Source organism: Rhincodon typus, chromosome 21 (assembly GCF_021869965.1).
Source record: "Rhincodon typus isolate 14 chromosome 21, sRhiTyp1.1, whole genome shotgun sequence".
NCBI classification, from domain to species: domain Eukaryota; kingdom Metazoa; phylum Chordata; class Chondrichthyes; order Orectolobiformes; family Rhincodontidae; genus Rhincodon; species Rhincodon typus.
The window spans coordinates 8,266,467-8,285,057 of record NC_063352.1 but is presented as its reverse complement, the minus strand read 5'-3'; the positions used below and the strand labels follow the sequence as shown (position 1 = coordinate 8,285,057).

At 42.9% G+C, this 18,591-nt stretch overlaps 1 protein-coding gene across 1 annotated transcript in view; it reads right to left on the bottom strand.

Annotated features, from left to right (window-relative positions):
• si:dkeyp-72e1.9 (syntaxin-binding protein 4) overlaps window positions 1-18,591 on the bottom strand; it is a 70,136-nt gene that overhangs the window by 15,584 nt on the left and 35,961 nt on the right. The window contains exons 7-16 of the mRNA XM_048609673.1: window positions 18,088-18,230; window positions 14,960-15,032; window positions 12,120-12,214; window positions 11,029-11,125; window positions 8,324-8,451; window positions 7,004-7,096; window positions 4,961-5,026; window positions 4,559-4,750; window positions 3,024-3,140; window positions 1,385-1,434 (exon numbers count right to left, since the gene is read on the bottom strand). Coding sequence (XP_048465630.1) covers window positions 1,385-1,434; window positions 3,024-3,140; window positions 4,559-4,750; window positions 4,961-5,026; window positions 7,004-7,096; window positions 8,324-8,451; window positions 11,029-11,125; window positions 12,120-12,214; window positions 14,960-15,032; window positions 18,088-18,230 — 1,054 coding nt within the window. The remainder of the gene's footprint in view (window positions 1-1,384; window positions 1,435-3,023; window positions 3,141-4,558; window positions 4,751-4,960; window positions 5,027-7,003; window positions 7,097-8,323; window positions 8,452-11,028; window positions 11,126-12,119; window positions 12,215-14,959; window positions 15,033-18,087; window positions 18,231-18,591) is intronic.

Genomic DNA, 18,591 nt, shown 5'->3' with positions numbered 1-18,591 from the left:
TCCTGCTCCTGTGATGCTGCCTGGCCTGCTGTGTTCATCCAGCTCTACACCTTGTTATCTCAGACTTCAGCATTGGCAGTTCCTACTATCTGTCGCAAAATAGCTGATGACAAAGTGACAGCCTGTTTTATATGGTGCCTGGTTTTAATTTTCACTGACTTGATTGAAAATAAATGTGTGGGGAGTAGGAATGCAGTCTGTTTTCTCTCCATCATCTATTTTTGGGTAGTGGTCAGTACATTGGAACACCTTAGCTAGGGGTGCAGTTAGTTCGGTTGTGTAGTTGGAACGTTGTCAGGGAATCTTGCTGTTTCCAGTGTGCTTCACCATTCCTTGACATAACTGGGAGACTGATATCCCAATCGAACTTTTAAATGAATATTCATATACCCATCCAGATACATTTTAAATGTTGTGTCTGGATGGGTATATGAATATTTAAAAGGCATCTGGATGGGGATATGAATAGAAAGGGTTTAGAGGAATGTGGGCCAAATGCTGGCAAATGGGGCTGGGTCAGATTGGGATGTATAGTTGACATGGATGAGTTGCTCTGAAGCGTCTGTCTCTGTGCTGTGTGACTCTATGACTGACAACTGGCATCTGTGACATTTGGGACTTCAGGAAGACATTGAGATGGATCATCCACTCAGTGACTTTGGCTGAAGATGGTTGCAAACATTTCGCCCTTTCTCATGCTCGTGATCCATCAGTCTGCTATCTCTTGCAGGTTTGCATTCTGACACCTGAGATTGCATTTCTTCCCATGCAGTCCCCTTTGATGTCAAGGTGTGAGGATAGGTCGTAGTAAACAATGTGATAACATGATATGTTCGTGAGAATGGCTGATATTTACCTCGCACTGTGTCTGTGAGTTCATTATCAGTAGTTTCATTTTCACTCAACATGCAAGCACGAGGTGTGCAGAAGAAGCAAACAGTTAGACCATAAGACCAAAAGAGAAATGAACACGGGCAGGCCATTCAGCCCCTCAATAGGATCATGGCTGATCCAACACTCCTCACATCCACTTTCTTGCCCTTTCCTCATAGCCCTTGATTCCTTGACTGATCAAGAATCTATCTGTCTCAGCCTTAAATATTCACAAGGACTCTACCCATCCAGCTCTCTGTGGCAAGGATTTCTAAAGATTCACAACCCTCTGACAGAAGAAGGTTACTATCAGAAATCTCGTACATAATTCCAGTGAGGCGCATTGCAGGTTTTATTTAGCAAGTCCTGAAGCCACAACATCAACACTACTTTGAGTCTCTATACTGGAGGCAGAAGGAGGGGCTGGTGTGTGAATCATTTTTATATTTCCATTAGTATAACTCTGTTCATACATCACTACAGATATGCTAAGTTGTACTGAGCTACTTACCCTTGGTCAGTTCCCTGTAACGTGGCAGATGTTAGAACCTTATGTACTTTCTGCAAGAAAAGAAACACAACGTTGATATTTTTTGAGAGGGAAGTAGATGGAATATGAGTCCAATCAGTTTTGAGATACCACTGCTGGAGATGCAATGTTTTCAGTCATTGCACTTAAAATGTCATTCCGTTCAAGGGTGTGGGCCAAGGGTGGGAAAATGGGATTCATGTAGATAGGCCAGGGCAGACTAGATGGGCCGAAGAGCCTCTCTGTTCTGTGACTTGCCTTCTGTTGTTGACCTTCACCAGCTGAAAAATAATATCTCCTTTCCATTGCTCTAAGAATACATGAGGATAACCTTTTCCATTGATCATCAAATGCAGTGTTAGTGTAATTTTTTTCTTGGAAGATGATTAGCTCAGCAGCACTGTGCAAAACCTTGGGCATGTGATTTGTAAAGGTCTGCAGAAAGACTCCATGAGATTGTGTTGAAAATGGTGCTAAAGCTGAATCAATGCCGCAACGATGGGAACATGTCAGGAGGTAGCAGGGACTATTAGATCATGCTTCACTCTTGTGAAGGAAGTGTTTACTTCAGTGTTTACATTATGTGGAGGCACCGGTTTTGGACTGGAATGGACAAGGTCAGAAATCACACAACACCAGGTTATAGTCCAACAGGTTTATGTGAAACCGCAGCCTCCTTCTTCAGGCATAGTGTGAGAGAGAGGATATAAGACACAAAATTTATAAACAGAAAGGTAACAACCCTAAAACTGGCCGCCTCTTGTTGAATTTTTAATCAGTTAGGAAGGAATCTACTCATTGAAATGCAAAATCCAGATTTCTTTCAAGTCATTGTCTCGAGATAATTTGAGATATTATCAGTGTATACAAGAGGTGACATCTCAGGTCAGATAATACATCTCAGGTGTGAGGTCTTGCTTAGAATCTGTCTATGTTTTAAAGTGGGGTAAGGTTTAATTCTTTTTGAGCAAAATCGACACACACACGGTCTATCTATCTCCCTCACTCTTACACACACACACATACACACACACACTCTCTCTCTCTCTTCCCCCAACACACACACAAACGCTCTCTCTCCCATACACAGTCTCTCTCTCCCCCCCGTCTCGCACACACACTCAGTCTCTCTCTCCCTCACACACACACATAAACACCCTCTCTCCCTCCCTCCCACATAACACACACAACACACACACAAACACACACACTCTCTCTCTCTCTCCCACATACACACACACGTGCGCACGCGCGAGTGCGTGCACCTGCACTTACACAGACACAGAGACAGACACCTGCATAAATTATTTAATCCAAGATATTTGCATAGTTGCGGATACATTCTGTTTTGCTCAAAAAATAAAACCCGACCCCAGTTTAAAACAGACAGATTCTAAGCAAGACCTCACACCTAAACTGCATTGTCTGACCTGAGATGTCACCTCTTGTATATATTGATAAAACCTTTAATTATCTCTGGGCAATGATTTGAGAGGAATCTGGATTTTGTACTTTAATCAGTAGTCTCCTTCCTAACTGATTGGAGATTCAACAATAGGTGGCCAGTGTTAGGGTTGTTACCTTTCTGCTTATAAATTCAGTGTTTATACACAAAACTCACCTCAACAAAGGACAATAGCTTCCTGTTGGAGATTTCCAGATGTTTGCGACTGAGTTCAGATGTTTGCAGCTGGCTGTTGGCAATTGACAGTCTTTCCCGCAGATCCTGATTATTTTCCTGCCAAATAAATATCAGTGTCAGAGGAACTGGCACAGGCCTGGAATTTCAGCGAGGAGGATTTGGAAAGTGACAAGTGAATGTGGGAGCTGATGTGGTAATGACCAGGCAGTCTGTTTTACAGTGGAGGACTGAGTGGCTGATAGATACAGGAGATCAGGCTAACTCCCTTGTCCCTCTTCACTGCAATAGGAGCCTTTGCATCCAGCAATGAATGGAGCTTTGGTTTGATTTCATATTTAATTTTTATCTAATAGTGCAATCATTTCTTTTTGATTTCATTTTTCAAAACAAATTACATACTTGTTGAGTAAACCCACAAAATTAGGAATGTTGTTCCTTGTGGGTCAGAATTGGGCAATAGAACCTCTACAGTGTGGAAACAGGCTATTTGGCCCATTGAGTCCACACCGCCCCTCCAAAGAGCATTCCATCCAGACTCACCCTGCTACCCACTCCCTGTAACTCTGCATCCCTCATGGCTAATCCAACTAGCCTACAGATCCTTGGACACTAAAGGCAATTTCAGCACGGCCAATCCACCTAACCTAAACATTTTTGGATTGTGGGCCAGGGCACAGGGAGAATGTGAAACCCCACACAGACAATTGTCCAAGGCTGGAATCAAACCCGGGTCCCTGGCGCTGTGAGGTAGCAGCACTAACCACTGAGCCAGCGTGGCACCTAATGTCAAGGATTAACTAGTTTATTTTAAGAAGGGTCACTAATGCTCTTTTAGATGCTATTGAGTCATCTCTGAAGCAGGTGGGACTTCCATCTGAGCCTCCTGGTTCAGAGGTATGAACATTATCACTACACCAGGAAAGCCTCAGTAATGTGCTTCTAGAAAAGGAAAACCCATAACCTGTATGGTAATGATTCCAGAGGCAGGCAATCTTATCTTGAAAACATGTGGGGAAACTGGAAGGATGTAACAAGCACAGAATCACAATATTCGAATGATATTGCAAGCTCCTTCCTCACCTTGGTAGTGTACATTGCTCCCTGGTAGGGGCTAGCAAAACATCTGGGTCAAGAGAGCCTGCCTTCCATTTCTTTTATAAAATTCATTTGCAGGATGTAGGCATTGCTGACTAGGCCAGCGTTTATTGCCCATCCCTAATTGCCCAGAGGGCAGTTAAGAGTCAACCCTATTGCTGTGGGTCTGGAGTTACATGTAGGCCACACCAGGTAAGGATATAGAGTCTCCTTCCCTAAAGGACATGAGTGAACCAGACGGGTTTTTTTTCCCCGGGCCTAATCATTAAACTCTTAATTCCAAGAGTTTGATTTCAGTAAAATTTGAACTCAGGTCCCTGGAGCATGACCTGGGTTGTTGAAATAACAGTCCCGTAATAATACCACTACGCCGTATGTTTACATCTGATCGATCTCTCAGTAACCAGTACATCACCCACCTTGTTTAACTGTGCTGAATGACGTTGTGCCTTTCCTTCCAGCTGGGTTCTGAGGTCCAAGATCTCGGCCTCCAGAAGACATACAGCCTCCTCATAGTCCTGTTCAGCGGAGTGGGCCCCGTGCTGAACCGCACTGGCCAGGTGCAGCTTGTTCTGTAGCATCCTGTTATCTGCAGCAGTGGCTGTGGCTCTCTGTTGGATTTAGAAGCAGATTGTCAGGCTGGTAGCGGTCGAAGTTAAACAGAAACTGCACCCTATCCAGGTTTACCTTCTGCTTAGAGCGCAGACGGGGAAACTAGCTTGTACAACGTGATGAACCACTTATAGTTCAACTCCCGCACCCTTCCCAGACCCTGGAATGATGTTTAATGTTGCATTGCTCCAGCAAGAGTCCACACTAACCTGAGTGATCTGCTGCAGCTCCTCTTCCAGTGCTTTCTTGTTCTTCTCCATCTCCATGATAACAGCCTGTGATTGCAAGAAAGGACTTCAGGGGTCAGAGGTCCTGAACTATTGCTCCTGATACTGAAATATCTACTGATGGATGAATGAACAGGTTTAAGTTCCATCAGTCCCCAAGATGTATGTAACAGAGTCCATGACACTAGCTGAAGGAGAACAGGTGTATTCCCTGAATCCTGGTCATAGAGTCATACAGCACAGAAGCAGACCCCTCATTCCAACCAGTCCGTCCTGATTGTAATTCCAAACTAAACTACTCCTGCCTGTCTGTGCTTGGCCCATATCCCTCCAAATCTTTCATATTCATGTGCTTATCTAAATGTCTTTTAAACGTTATGGCTGTACCCACATCCACCACTTCCTCTGGAAGTTCATTCCACACACGAGCCACTCTCTGTGTAAAAGAAATTGCCCCCAGGTCTTTTTTAAATCTTTCTCCTCTCACCTTAAAAATATGCCCTTTAGTCTTGAAATCCCCCACCCTAGGGAAAAGACACCTGCCATTCACCTTATCCAATCCCCTCAGGATTTTATAAACCCCTCTAAGGTCACCCCTCAACCTCCCATTCTCCAGGGAAAAAACATCCCAGCCTATCCCTATTACTCAAACCTTCCATTCCCAGTCATTTGCAATCTCTCATAAAATATATTAAAGTAGATAATCTGGGCATTTAACTCTCTGGAAGATCTCGCTTTATCTAATTAGTTGCTTTTTTTCGCCAGAATGACTTCAAAATCTCCTAGCTGTGAAATGGTCAATTGATCGTGAAGAGCAAAGTCTTACACTATTTTAATTGTGCATTGACAATGATTTCATGGTTACCATTTATAATTCCAGAATTACAATTAAAGCACACCAGGCACTGTAGTGAGATTTGAACCCATCTTTTACAGGATCCCTACAGTGTGGGAGCAGGCCATTTAGCCCATCGAGTCCACACTGACCCTCTGAAGAGCATCTCACCCAGACGCAGCCCCAGCTAGCATATCCCTGTAACCCTGCATTCTGCCATGGCTAATCCACCTAACATGCACATCTTTGGACTGTAGGAGGAAGCCCGCGCAGACAACATGCAAACTCCACACAGACAGGTGCCCGAGGCTGGAATCAAACCAGGGATCTTGGCACTATGAGGCAGCAATGCTAACCACTGAGCCACTGTACCAACCCAAATATCTCCCAGAGGATGAACACAGGCCTCTGGAATACTAGTCCAGGGGCATTACACAGCATGAAAAGATTGATTTTAACCTGACTCGCCCAGCAGAGACCAGCCAATCCTGGCAGTTAAAAAGGAGTAAGTTAATGACCTGCCAAAACACTGATTCCCATATCTTCCCAGTGAGGCACTAGGAGGGGTATTAAGAGTGGGACTGCAACAGTTTATAAAGAGGAAGGACAAATGCTATGATGAAAGAGGGGAGCTGCAAAGCAATCTCATTAAATGGAAATGCCACAGGAAAAGTAAGACAGCAAACAGCTATCAATATTGCAGATTATCCAACTCGATAATCGTGTGACTGTAGATCCCATTTAATAGTGATTTGAATCAGACAATCACAATTGATCACAATAGGATTGTTATCCTGATTAATGTTGCCTGAATCATGTAAAAAATAATTCTTTCTTAATATAGCCTAAAGAAGATTTTCTGAGTTACCAGTCATCAATAACCTCCCATGCTCATCACAAACATTATCGCTCTCAAAGTGAACATGAATAAGTTCATGGAATGCAAGGGCACGCTTTTATTTACTGGAAGAGCTAAGATTTGAGGTTGTTGCTGGTAAACTGTTGGACAACTTGTGGTGTACTGATAAAAATCAGCTAGTGAGATTAATGCAGCATTCAAACACAATCAATAAGAGTCATAACTAATGCAAGACCTCTCGCCAAACTAATCCTGCTGGGTGAAGTCGAGCAGTTTAACAACAGGATATTAAATATCATTACACCACATCCTCTGCAAAAATAAACCTCACCTTCAATTTCTTAATTTCCTGACGCAATTCAGTTACTTCTGACTGCAGGTAGTCCACGTTCTCAGGGTTGTGGAAGGTTTTGGAGCTAAAGATCTAAAATTTAGAGAGCAAAGGAGGAAAACTGTGAAAGACAGTCTTGTACTGGAGTTCAAAAACTAAGCCCTGGCCTGTCTTTCCTGGTGACTGGAAGACTGTGAGAATTAGGAAGAGGAGTAGGCCATTCAGCCCCTTGAGCCTGCTCTGCCATTCAATACGATCATGGCTGATCTGACATTCCCTCACAACCGCTTTCCTGCCCTTTCCCTGTAACCCTTTATTCTCCAACTGATTAAGAATCAATCCATCACTGTCTTAAATATACACAGGGACTCTGCCCCCACTGCTCTCTGTGGCAAGGAGTTCCAAAGACTCACAGCCCTCTAAGTGAAGAAATTCCTCCTCATCTCAGTCTTAAATGGGTGCCCCTTTGTTCTGACACTATGTCTTCTGGTCCCATGAGGGGCAACATTCTCTCAGCATTTGCCCTGCCAAGCCCTGTACGTTTTTCAATCAGATCACCTCTCATTTTTCTAAATTTCAATGAGTAGAGTCCCAAACTGTTTAGCCTTTGCTTAGAAGACAATCCCTCCTTACCAGGGACCATCCCAGTGAACTTTCACTGAACTGGCTCCAATGAAACAATATCTTTCTTTAAATAAAGGGGGAGTAAAGCTGCTTACTGTTCTCCAGGTGTGGTCTCACCAGCACCTTGTACAATTGCAGGAAGACTTCCCTGCTCATACACTCCAATCCCTGAAATAAGGGCCAACATTTCCATTCGCCTTCCTGTTTACCTGCTGCACCTGGGTGCTAACTTTCTGTGTTTCATGTACAAGTTCCCCCAAGTCCCTTTGAGTTGCAGCTTTCTGCAGCTTTTTTTCATTTAAACAGTGTTCTGTTCTTTTGTTCTCCCTTGCAAAACGAACCACTTCACATTTTCCCACATTATATTCCATTTGCCAACTTTTGCCCATTCACTTAACCTTTCAATATCTCTCTGTAAACTGTTTGTATCCCATTCACAACTTAGTTTTCCAGCTATTTCGGTGGGTGCTGAATTCAAACTTTTCTTGAATTAAATGATAAGATTTGCAATGATACCAAAGTGCACAAGCAAACACAAGTGGCACAGAGCTACATAATGGGCCATGAGTACAGGTGGTTACATATGGTCAAACAGGGGGTTCGAATGAGCATCTTTAAAGAGGAGACAGAGGTGGTAAGGTTTAGAGAGGGAATTCCAGAGCTTGGCATCTAGGCTGGTGAAGGTAACTGTCTTACCGGGGATTGGAAAGCTGTTGTATCCAAAAGGTTCGCAACTTCATGAGGAGAAAACATCAGGGGTCTTTGACTTAGGCCAACATCCTCCAGCTCCTGTGGCAAGGTAATTCTTGCTGCCTGCACAAAATCTACAAAGTTCACTCAATGTTATTTCTTTACCCACCAGCAACTCCATCAGCAGAAACCAAATTGCAAACTTGTCAGAAAACCCACAGATTCTCAACTGTCTTTATTGTGGCTGAGGCCCTCTAGGACAGGATTCAGCTTCTCCCACCACAAGAAGGATGGAATGAGATTTTTACTCCTCTCTCCCACTATGATATCAGCCAATTCTTCTGGTTTGTAGTGTACGCATGTGTTAGTCTGCATGGGAGAGTGTGCATGACTGTGTGCATGTAGTGCTCCCTGTGTGTGTGTGTGTGTGTGTGTGTGTGTGTATGTGTGTGTGTGTGTGTGTGTGCATGTTTCTGTATCTGAGTGTGGGCATATGTGTGTGCATGAGTGGGTCTGTGTGTGTGTGTGCACACGTTTCTGTATCTGTATGTGTGTGTGCACACGTTTCTGTATCTGTGTGTGCACGTATGTGTGTGCATGTCTGTGTGTGCATGTGTGGGTGTGTGTGTTTGCACGTGTGGGTCTGTGTGTGTGTGCACATGTTTCTGTATCTGTGTGTGTGTGTGTGTGCGCACATGTTTCTGTATCTGTGTGTGTGCACACGTTTCTGTATCTATGTGTGCGCGTTTGTGCGTGCATGTCTGTGTGTGTACATGTGGGAGTGTGTGTGCATGTGTGTGTGTGTGTGTTTGTGTGTGCGCGTGCGTGCACGTATGGGTGTGTGTGTGCATGTGTGTGTATGTTTGGGGATGGGCTAATAGTAGGCAGCAAAATATGGGTAGCAGAGAAACAGGGAAGATGTGTTAGGTCCTGCCATAATTTACAGGTGGTTGACAGGGGCTGGATCATTTGCACGATTGTCAGCTGCCAACGAAATGACGAAGAGGTAAATCATGTTCAAGATGTAAGGGCCATTCTCCCATTTTCAGTCTGTTATTGTTTTATTTCAGGAAATATAGTGAAAAGGATTGAACTGGAGCTAATCTTAGAAACATTTATTCACATTATTCAGATTACAAACACGTGTCTCCCAGCTCAACAGCCACAGTTTTAGTGTATTCATTATGTATAGGAACATAAGTGAATCTATAGGTAATGCCAACCACTTACACATAAGGAAATACAATTTCTATAAACTGTCAATTACTGCTACAGTCCTGCTCGCATAAATGGGATATGTATTAAAATCCAGTTTATGGGATCTCCTGATGGTTTTTTCCATTCTGTAAAACTATCACACCAGATTACATTAATTTGGGAATTTGATGAGTAGATTCAAAATCCTTCAACCCTTCATGGATCTTTTGCCTTTGCAAAATTAATACTCCGATGTGACAAGATTATAATTGAGGATATGATACTGGAGGCAGTTATGACATAATTATGCAATGAGTGAAACTGGTTCTACATGTGTGTGGGCAGGACTGATTAGCTTTCGGAATGCAAATTTGAAGAGCAACACCTTATCTCTGCCTGGGCACCCTACAGCCAGGAGGACTCAACATTCCATTCTCCAATTTTAAACAGCGTTGGCACCCGTTCCCCGCCTCCCCTTCCAGCCCCACCTCCTCCCTTCCATTCCACCTTCTGACCCTCCCTTCCAGCCACCAACCAGATTCATCCCTCCCATTGACTAACCAGGTCATACCTACCACCGGTGTCCACCTATCACCACCATTCCACCTCCACATCTTCCCGCTCCCTTTATCTGCAGCTCCTCCTACCCCCACATCCAGTCCTGAAGAAGGGTAATATCTGAAACATTGACTGCTCCTTTTCTCCAGATGCTGCCTGGCCTGCTGTGTTCACCCAGCCTCCTGTTTGTCTACCTTGGATTGCAGAATCTGCAGGTTTTTTTGTCTGTAACTGATTAGCTTGTTCCCTCATCATAAAGTAAACTTAACACTATCGCAGCACATGGTTTATTTACAACAGGAATGCATCAGCATATTTCAACATTGTGCCTATCTCATTGTAATATGACAAAGCACTGAGTCTGCGGGGCCAGAGAACTGAGATCGGAATGGAACAAGAGGCTGTTAACATTGAGGAGGGGAGACTTGCCCCTTTCTGGGTATGATCTGACCAAGCACACTTTTTAAATCATTGCACACTGTCCTTGATTTCTGACCCCTTGAGGTGGGAAGTGTGATCTGAAGATGGTTTTCCCTCTAACTTACTCTCCTTTCCAATGAAGAATCATCTGATCCATGTTGGACATTTTAGATGCTACACTTTATAACAGCGAACTATAACTGAGCAGGCATGGAGGCAATGCTCACATCCCACGCTGATGCAATTCTTATTATTTCTTTTGTTTTCTGGGACGTGGTCGGTATTTATTGCCAATCCTTAATTACTCATGAGAAGGTGGAGATGGGCCTTATTCCCTTCCCTTTGCAGCTTGTGTGGTTCAGATGCTCCTACAATGCCGTTTGTTAGGGGCTGGGGATTTACTGCTAATCAATCTACACTGGTAACAGCTACAGAAACTTCTGCCTCACCTTCCCCACAGGGGAACAAAAGGAGAGAAATGAGGGAAGGAAAGAATGCTACCAGAAAGCCATTTTAATTTGAAAGGTTATCATTACCTCCAAAGGCCACAGTTCCCTGTGAATCATTTGTGAGACTGAGCCTCAGCTGTCTTGTTTGTTCTTCTGTGACATGTAAACCAAGGTACTTCAGTGCCTATGACAGTCAAAATTACAGCAAGGGTGTAAAATTATGGATAACTGTATCTCTATCAAAGCATAAACTGTATGTAATATAGTGCAAGTGTACATAGAGTTTACAGTGCAGATAAACCATTTAAAACAGATAAACCATTTAAACTAATCAGTCTATGTCATTGTTTAAGCTCCACATTAATGCTTCTGTCACCTTATTTCATCTAACCCCATCAACATATCCTCAAATCCATTTTGTCCTTATCCTTAATGTAGTTCACCTTGCAGACTTCATGTAGTGGCAAGTTCTACGTTCTAGCCACTTAACCATGGAAAAAAATTCTTCTGAGTTATTTGTTGAATTATGTTGTTAAAAATAGTGGGTTGCGATAACTGCACATCATAGAGTCACGCAGCGCAGAAACAGACCCTTCGGTCCAACCAGTCCATTTCAAACATAATCACAAACTAAACTATTCCCACCTGTCTGCTCCTGGTCCATATCCCTCCAAATCTTTCCTATTCACAAATCCATCCAAATAACTTTTATACGTTGTAATTGTACCTACATCCACCACTTCTTCAGGAAGCTAATTCCACACACAAACCACCCTAAATCTCTCTCCTGTCACCTTGAAAATGTGCTTCCTAGTCTTGAAATCCCTCATCCTAGGGAAAAGACAACTACCATTAACTCTATCGATACCTCTCATTATAAGCTTCTATAAGGTCGCCTCTCAACCTCCTGCGCTCCAGTGATAAAAGTCCCAGCCTATCCACCCTTTCTTTATAACTGCTTAAGTTTTTCTTTCAACTTGTTCAAGATCTTGAATATTTGTTCCATTGCTTCACACAGATATTTTAATACCTGCTTTTTTCCACCTATGTCTAAATAATCAAGAAAATGTAATGCTTTTTTCCTCTGAATCCCTGTTTACAAAACTAGTTTACTCACTGTAATTTCAAACATTAAGGAGGAAGAGGAAATTAAGGAGATTTGGGAGAGGAACACTTACCAACTCGAGCTTATCCACCTTTAACCGAACATGGGGGTCCAGAGAGACTTTACGTTTGATGCTGGGCACTTCTTTCTGAATGGATGTTTTGGCAGCTGTAGAGAAGGAATAACACATGATAATCCATGTCAAATTCAATGTTTGCAATGTTAAAAGTTTTAAACTGTCACTCTCTGGAGGAATTTCAGATTATTCTGGATTCTACATAAATGTTGGTTTAACACCTGAAACAACACAGAGTCCTCGTGGATGCAGATGTATGCAAGCTTCAACTCTCCCTCGCTTCAGCCTAACAAGTAGTTGATGTTCCTTAAAAAAGGCACAATGTTTCCTCAAAACTGGACGAAACACCCATGTGCAATCGGAGAGAGGTTTACATTCAGCCTTATACTTTGGACAGCCTCTTCATACACAGAATGTAACAAGTTTGTGTCTTGTGTGCTTGTACCTTTGTTCTGTCACTAGTTGTAGCTAGAACATTGAGTGAGATCAATAACAAATCCAGCAAAAGTTTGTGCTGTTGGTGGGACCTTGTATACAGTATAACAGCTCAGTGAAAAATACAGGTAAATTGTCCAATTTACACTATCCTGTATGACCCATGGTGCCAAAGCATTAAACAATGATGTGATCTATTGATAAGTTAAAATGTGTGTGCAGTTCCCCATCAGGCCTGGAGATTTTGTAATATTAAAGTCCAATATCTGGTTTCCAAGACACACCAATGTCAGCCAAATCCAAACCATCTTTATTTGAACTCCTTCTGTGTATCCTGAAACAACTTCAACAAGACCCTGAATGAAGTGCTGAATCCTTTCTTTTTTCTTAATGTTCTTACTCCGATGCATGTATCCAAGCACATTTTGTTGAATCATTGAAGAGTTTGGCACACAGTATTTCCAACAGAATGAATTGGATCTCAGAAGGATATGGTTGTTCTTAAGGTTAAGCTCAAACTGCTTGTTAGAAATTTGGGCCTGGATTCAATATGTTCTTGCATTCAGCACCATTCATCCCTAGTGTAAGTGTGATCCAAACCTTTTACTATCAGGAGGGTACCTGAAACAATTGTATTATACCATTAAATTAAGTTAAACTGTCCATTTAATAACACATTGGGAGCTTAAGGGCAGCAAAACAGAATTTCTATTTGGATATAAGGCCCATACAATTCATGTTGCCTTGGAGATGGGCTTCAAGAGCAAAGGATACAAAAGAAGCCATTGTGGGATCACATAACAAGGTTCTCCTGAAAGATAACCCTGAATTTTACAGCGCAGTCTGCTTAGATCGGTGAGAGACAGAGAACAGATAGAAGCAGGAAAATACACATAGGAATGTGTGTAGGAAACTTGTGCTCAGATTGAAAAGACCCATTTCATGAGGATTTAAAATGAGAGATGTGCTTAGTTTGAGCGAGGATAATCTCCAGTTAAACTCTCGCTGTGATAGACAGCTCTGGGGTCAGACGTTGCCTGGTTGGGAAAGGAAAGGAACAGAAGCAAGCCCCTGGAAGCTAAGCATTATCAAGGAGTGACCCAGAAGAACTGAATGTCTGCCAGAGGGATCATTGAAAGTATAACTGTGGAGCAGAAGGTTATTGCTGGTTTTAGATGTTAAACAGGGGGAGTTTTGTTCTGTAGTTAAAGTACAAGTTGCTTACAAAAATATTGCTTAGCAATGTTGCCTTTTGTTTGTTGCAATGTAAGTCATCAAATTGAAATCTAGGAAAGTAATCTTTTAAATTGGTCACTGGGCATTCAAACTTCTTTCTAAATGTGTTAATCTCTAATGATAATATTTTGGGGGCAAGTGACCAACTTCCTGTTTTTTAACTACCTTTTCCAGTTGTTTTCTATTGGTGGGTAGTGTTGAAGTTGATTCTTAGGTGTAGTGATAGGTCCCTACCTCTGGCACAGGAGGCCTGGGGTCAAGTCCCACCTGCTCCAGAGGTGTATAATGACATCTCACAGTATGCACCCACATCCCTCGATTGTGTATTTTTTTTAAAAAATCCTTTTATATTTGCTCTTATATTGCCATTATATTGGATGTGCTAATGGACACATTGGAGTGGCTAGAATTGTGCAGTTTGATCACACACAGCTGAACTGACCAGCGAGGCACGCAGCTTGGACTCTCTACACAATTCATTCAGTCATTCATATGTGGATAGCCTCTTCAATTATTATACTGAGCATTTCTGCATTTGGATGAGGACACCTTGTGCCATCCTGAGGAACTTCTTTTAATTCATTTGTAGCATGTGGGCATCACTGGCAGTGCTAGCATTTATTGCCCGACCCTAGTTTGCCCTTGAGAAGAGGGTGGTCAGATGCCTTCACTGCAGTCTGTGTGCTGCAGATAGACCCACAATGTTGTTAGGGAGGAAATTCCAGGATTTTAATCCAACGATAAATTTCCAGGTCAGGATGGTGGGTGGCATAGAGGCGAACTTGGGGTGGTGGTGTTCCCATGTATCTGCTGCCCTTGTCTTTCTAGATGGAAGTGGTCATGGGTTTGGAAGGATCTTTGGTGAATTTCTGCAGTGCAACTTGTAGATAGTACACACTGCTGTTACTGAGCAGAGGGAGTATTAGAGGGAGTTGGTGCTTGTGGATGAGGTGCCAATCAAGTGAACTCCTTTGTCCTGGATGGTGTCAAGCTTCTTGATTGTTGTTGGAATAACTAACACCATTTATCCACATGTTGGATGAGAACTTGTGAGGAAGAGCTGGAGAAAAAGTCCATTATCTGGTTAACCCTTTTCCAAAACTATGCAAGTTATAAGAGCTTGGAAGGTGGAAAACTTTTCCCCTCACCCCATTGAGAGTTGATACCTGAGGCAGTAAGCTGTAGTGGACAAATGTCAGGTGACTGGAAAGGCACTGGACAGTGGTCTTCAAGTTGGGGCTGTTGAGAAAAAGACAGAGTGTATCATTAGCACAGATGTTTTCTGATACGATGCACAGGTAATTAGTTCTCCCAGTTTGGGCTGCATTCACGAATAGGCCAACAACGTAACAGATTCGTGTGTTGCGGAACTAGCTGGTCATATCGATCAGGTAATATATCTCTATCACTCAATTTTCAACCCCATTTCCTCAGAAGCCAATTGTTTTGGTTGAAAGGGGAGTCACAGGTTATGGGGAGAGCAGGCAGTGTAGCGAAGTCGAAGCCACAATCAGATCAGCCACGATTTTATTAAATAACAGAACAGGCTTGATGGTTCAAATGCCCTCCACCAGCTCCTAATTCTCAGGTTCTTGTCTGTAGCTGTTCTCCAGTACATCGTCCAGCAGCCATTAGAGCCTATGCAGTGGTGGGTTGCTAATTAAGCTCAGGGGTCAGAGGTGGACTGGCATATACCAGTCAGCGTGTGGGGCCTCCTTCAGCGCCGGAGGTACAGAAGCTGCCTGGAGGTGATCTGTTAGTGGGGGAGAGAAAGCCAGTACTCAGGTTGATTTTGAGACCTTTTTCTCACAACTGCCTAACCAGATAGCTACAGATCGTGTGTGGAATGATTCCCCTCTGCTGTGATGGTTGGCACCACAACTTTGACTGTTTTTAAGTTTTAAAGTTGCTGACAGGGTGTCCTCTCTCTCTTTCTGACAACACCAGGCTATGAGGTGGGGTGTCTCCCACTGGCTGTTCAGCTTTGAGAGACAATCTACATTGTCTTTAATTGAATGGCTAGTGCCCTCGTGGTCCACTGATCCCAACACACCGTAGGGTTGAGGCTTGCAACTGAACCTGACATATTAGAGGTCTTGACCCAGAGCTCACACTATTTCCCCTCCCCTGCCTGATGTGCAACGCGTGCGCTGTAGAGTAGGAGTCACTGGACAATGGCTGGAAGACTAACACAGACCTGCCATCTCTGCAGAAGTCAGGGTAGGGGCTCCTGACACAAACAGGAGATGGGGATGCTAATGACTGAACAAAACTGCAGGGGTCCGAAGGGGCAAAACATGAGAACACAAGAACCAGAAGCAGGAATAGGTCATTCAGGACCTCAAGCCTGCTGCATTATTTAATACATCACAGCATCAACTCCACTCCCCACAACCCTTTGATCCATTATTAATTAGAAATCTGTCCATCTTCTCCCTAAATTTATTCAACGTGCTGAAATCCACCACGGTCTGGGTAGACTTGGATTCGAACTCCCGGCCTCAGCGTGGACCCAAACTCCTGGAAATCCCAACCTTGAGGTGAAGCCTGGAGTGATCTGGGTTGGAGGGACTGTTATTTTGAATTCTTATTTCTCTATTTTTCTAATTTATTGCGGGACATTTTATTTCTTTATTTTTCTTACTTGCCAACCCTGAAGAATTTGTACTTAAGAATCTATACCTAGATCCCTTGGTACCTAAGATTGCACCATAAGTGGCAATTTGTAAACTCTCCACTGTGCTCATGTGAGTGAGTGTGACAATAAAGCTAATTCTAATTCCACAGATTCCCCACTTTTGAGAGAAGTAATCCCTTCTCATCTCTACTTTAAATCTGCCACTCTTTAGCCTAAAACCACGATTGTCTATGTTTTCCCACATGGGTAAACATCTGCTGTACACCCTACTTGGTCAATCCCCTTTAGCATCTTTGACACCTCAACTAGATCTCCTTCATTCTTCGAAACTCTGGTAAGTATTAGCCTAAACTGCTGAATTTCTCCTCATTAGACAAAGCTTTCATCTCCGGAATCAAACTGGTGAACCTTCTCTGAACTATCTCCAATGCAATTACATCCTTTCCAAAGTAAGGAGCCCAAATGCTCCAGATTCAGTCTCATTAATGCCTTGTACAACTGCGGCAACATTCCCCTACTTTTTTATTCCATTCCTTTAGCAATTAATACCAAAATTCGATTTGCCTTCCTTCCCACCTACTGTACCCGCATACTGGATCATCATGAATGTATGATAATGCTATTTAGGCTCAGGCAACTTTGTCTCAAGATGTCTCACATCGGTATTCCAGAGTAGGGACTTAAAACAATTCTTGTTAGTCTGACCAAAGTCATATTTTCTAGATGTCTTAAGGCTAACAAAGAAATTGAGCTGATTTATTTTGTTAAAGGCAATCTACAATTCAACAAATCTTTGCCTTTTTGATAACTAACTTATTCACATCTTCTCACAGTCACCTATCAACTATAAGACGTTCAGCTACAATGCTCATTCCACAAAATTGATGGCTTGGTTAATTTTTTCACACCTGTTTTTCAATGCTGCTGGAAAAGAAAGATTTGCACTGCGACAGTACCTTTCATGACCACAGGATGCCCCAAAGGGTTTTATAGACAATGAAGGAGCAAACTACTGCAGAAGCTGGAATCTGTGTTGAAAAGAAAAATTGCTGGAGATCACAGTGGGTCTGCCAGCATTCAGGGAGAGATAGAGGCAGCAAGCCAGCATTTCAAGTCTAGATGACTCTTCATCAGAGCTGCAAAGTTCTTTTGAAGGGTAGTCACTGTGGTCACGTGGAAAATGTAGCAGGGAACTTGTGTACAGCAAGTTCCCACAAACAGTGAGACAACGTTAATCAGAAGGTCTGCTTTTAGGGATAACTATTGACCAGGGAGCCGGAGAGAGCACAGTACCCTCCCTTCTCTCCCACGGATCTCCATTCAAACAGGAGCAGGTGTCCTTTAACATCCACCTGATGCAAGATCCAATAGATCTTTGGTTTAACGTCACATCTGAAAGGCAGCACCTATGACAATGTAGCAACCCCATGGATTTTAGGCACAAATGTACGGAATGCACCAGCATGGGCTCCTGGCACGGGAGTGAGAATAGCCACTGTGACATTAGATTGGAGCCGAGCTTGGAACAGTGAACTATTGAGGATAGGAATAAGGCGAGAGACTTTAAGATGATTATTCATATGCGGGATACACAGCAAGCATAACTGTTTGGTAATTGCTAGGTATTTCAATATAAAAGAATACAATTATACTTACCTTAGGTGTTCTCACATGAACCTTCATCCTACAAGAACTGTAGCTATTTCCAGTGCTTTTCTGCATTAAGTGGTCCCCATTGTGTAATGAAGCAGCAGAATGTATAGACCCCTTGCCTGGTAAAAAGGCAATTGTTATGGTTCCTTCATTCCTTTAAATAAATTATAAATATTGTGAAAATTGAAGCTCATCCAGTGCTCTCCTACCTGTGTCCTAACTTGAACCGAGTCGCATTCGCTCACATACAAAATAGGAGAGCAGTAGGCCATTCAATTCCTCAAGCTGGCTCTGTCATTCAGTCAGGTCATGGCCGATCTGTTTGAGTTTCGAATTCCCACATTCCCACCCAATCCTTAAAATCTTTGCTTCCCTTGCCTAACACGAATCTATCTACGTCTGCCTTACAAATATTCAAGATGTGAAGGTGCCAATGTTGGACTGGGGTGGACAAGGTCTCAAATCACACGACACCAGGTTATAGTCCAACAGGTTTATTTGAAATCA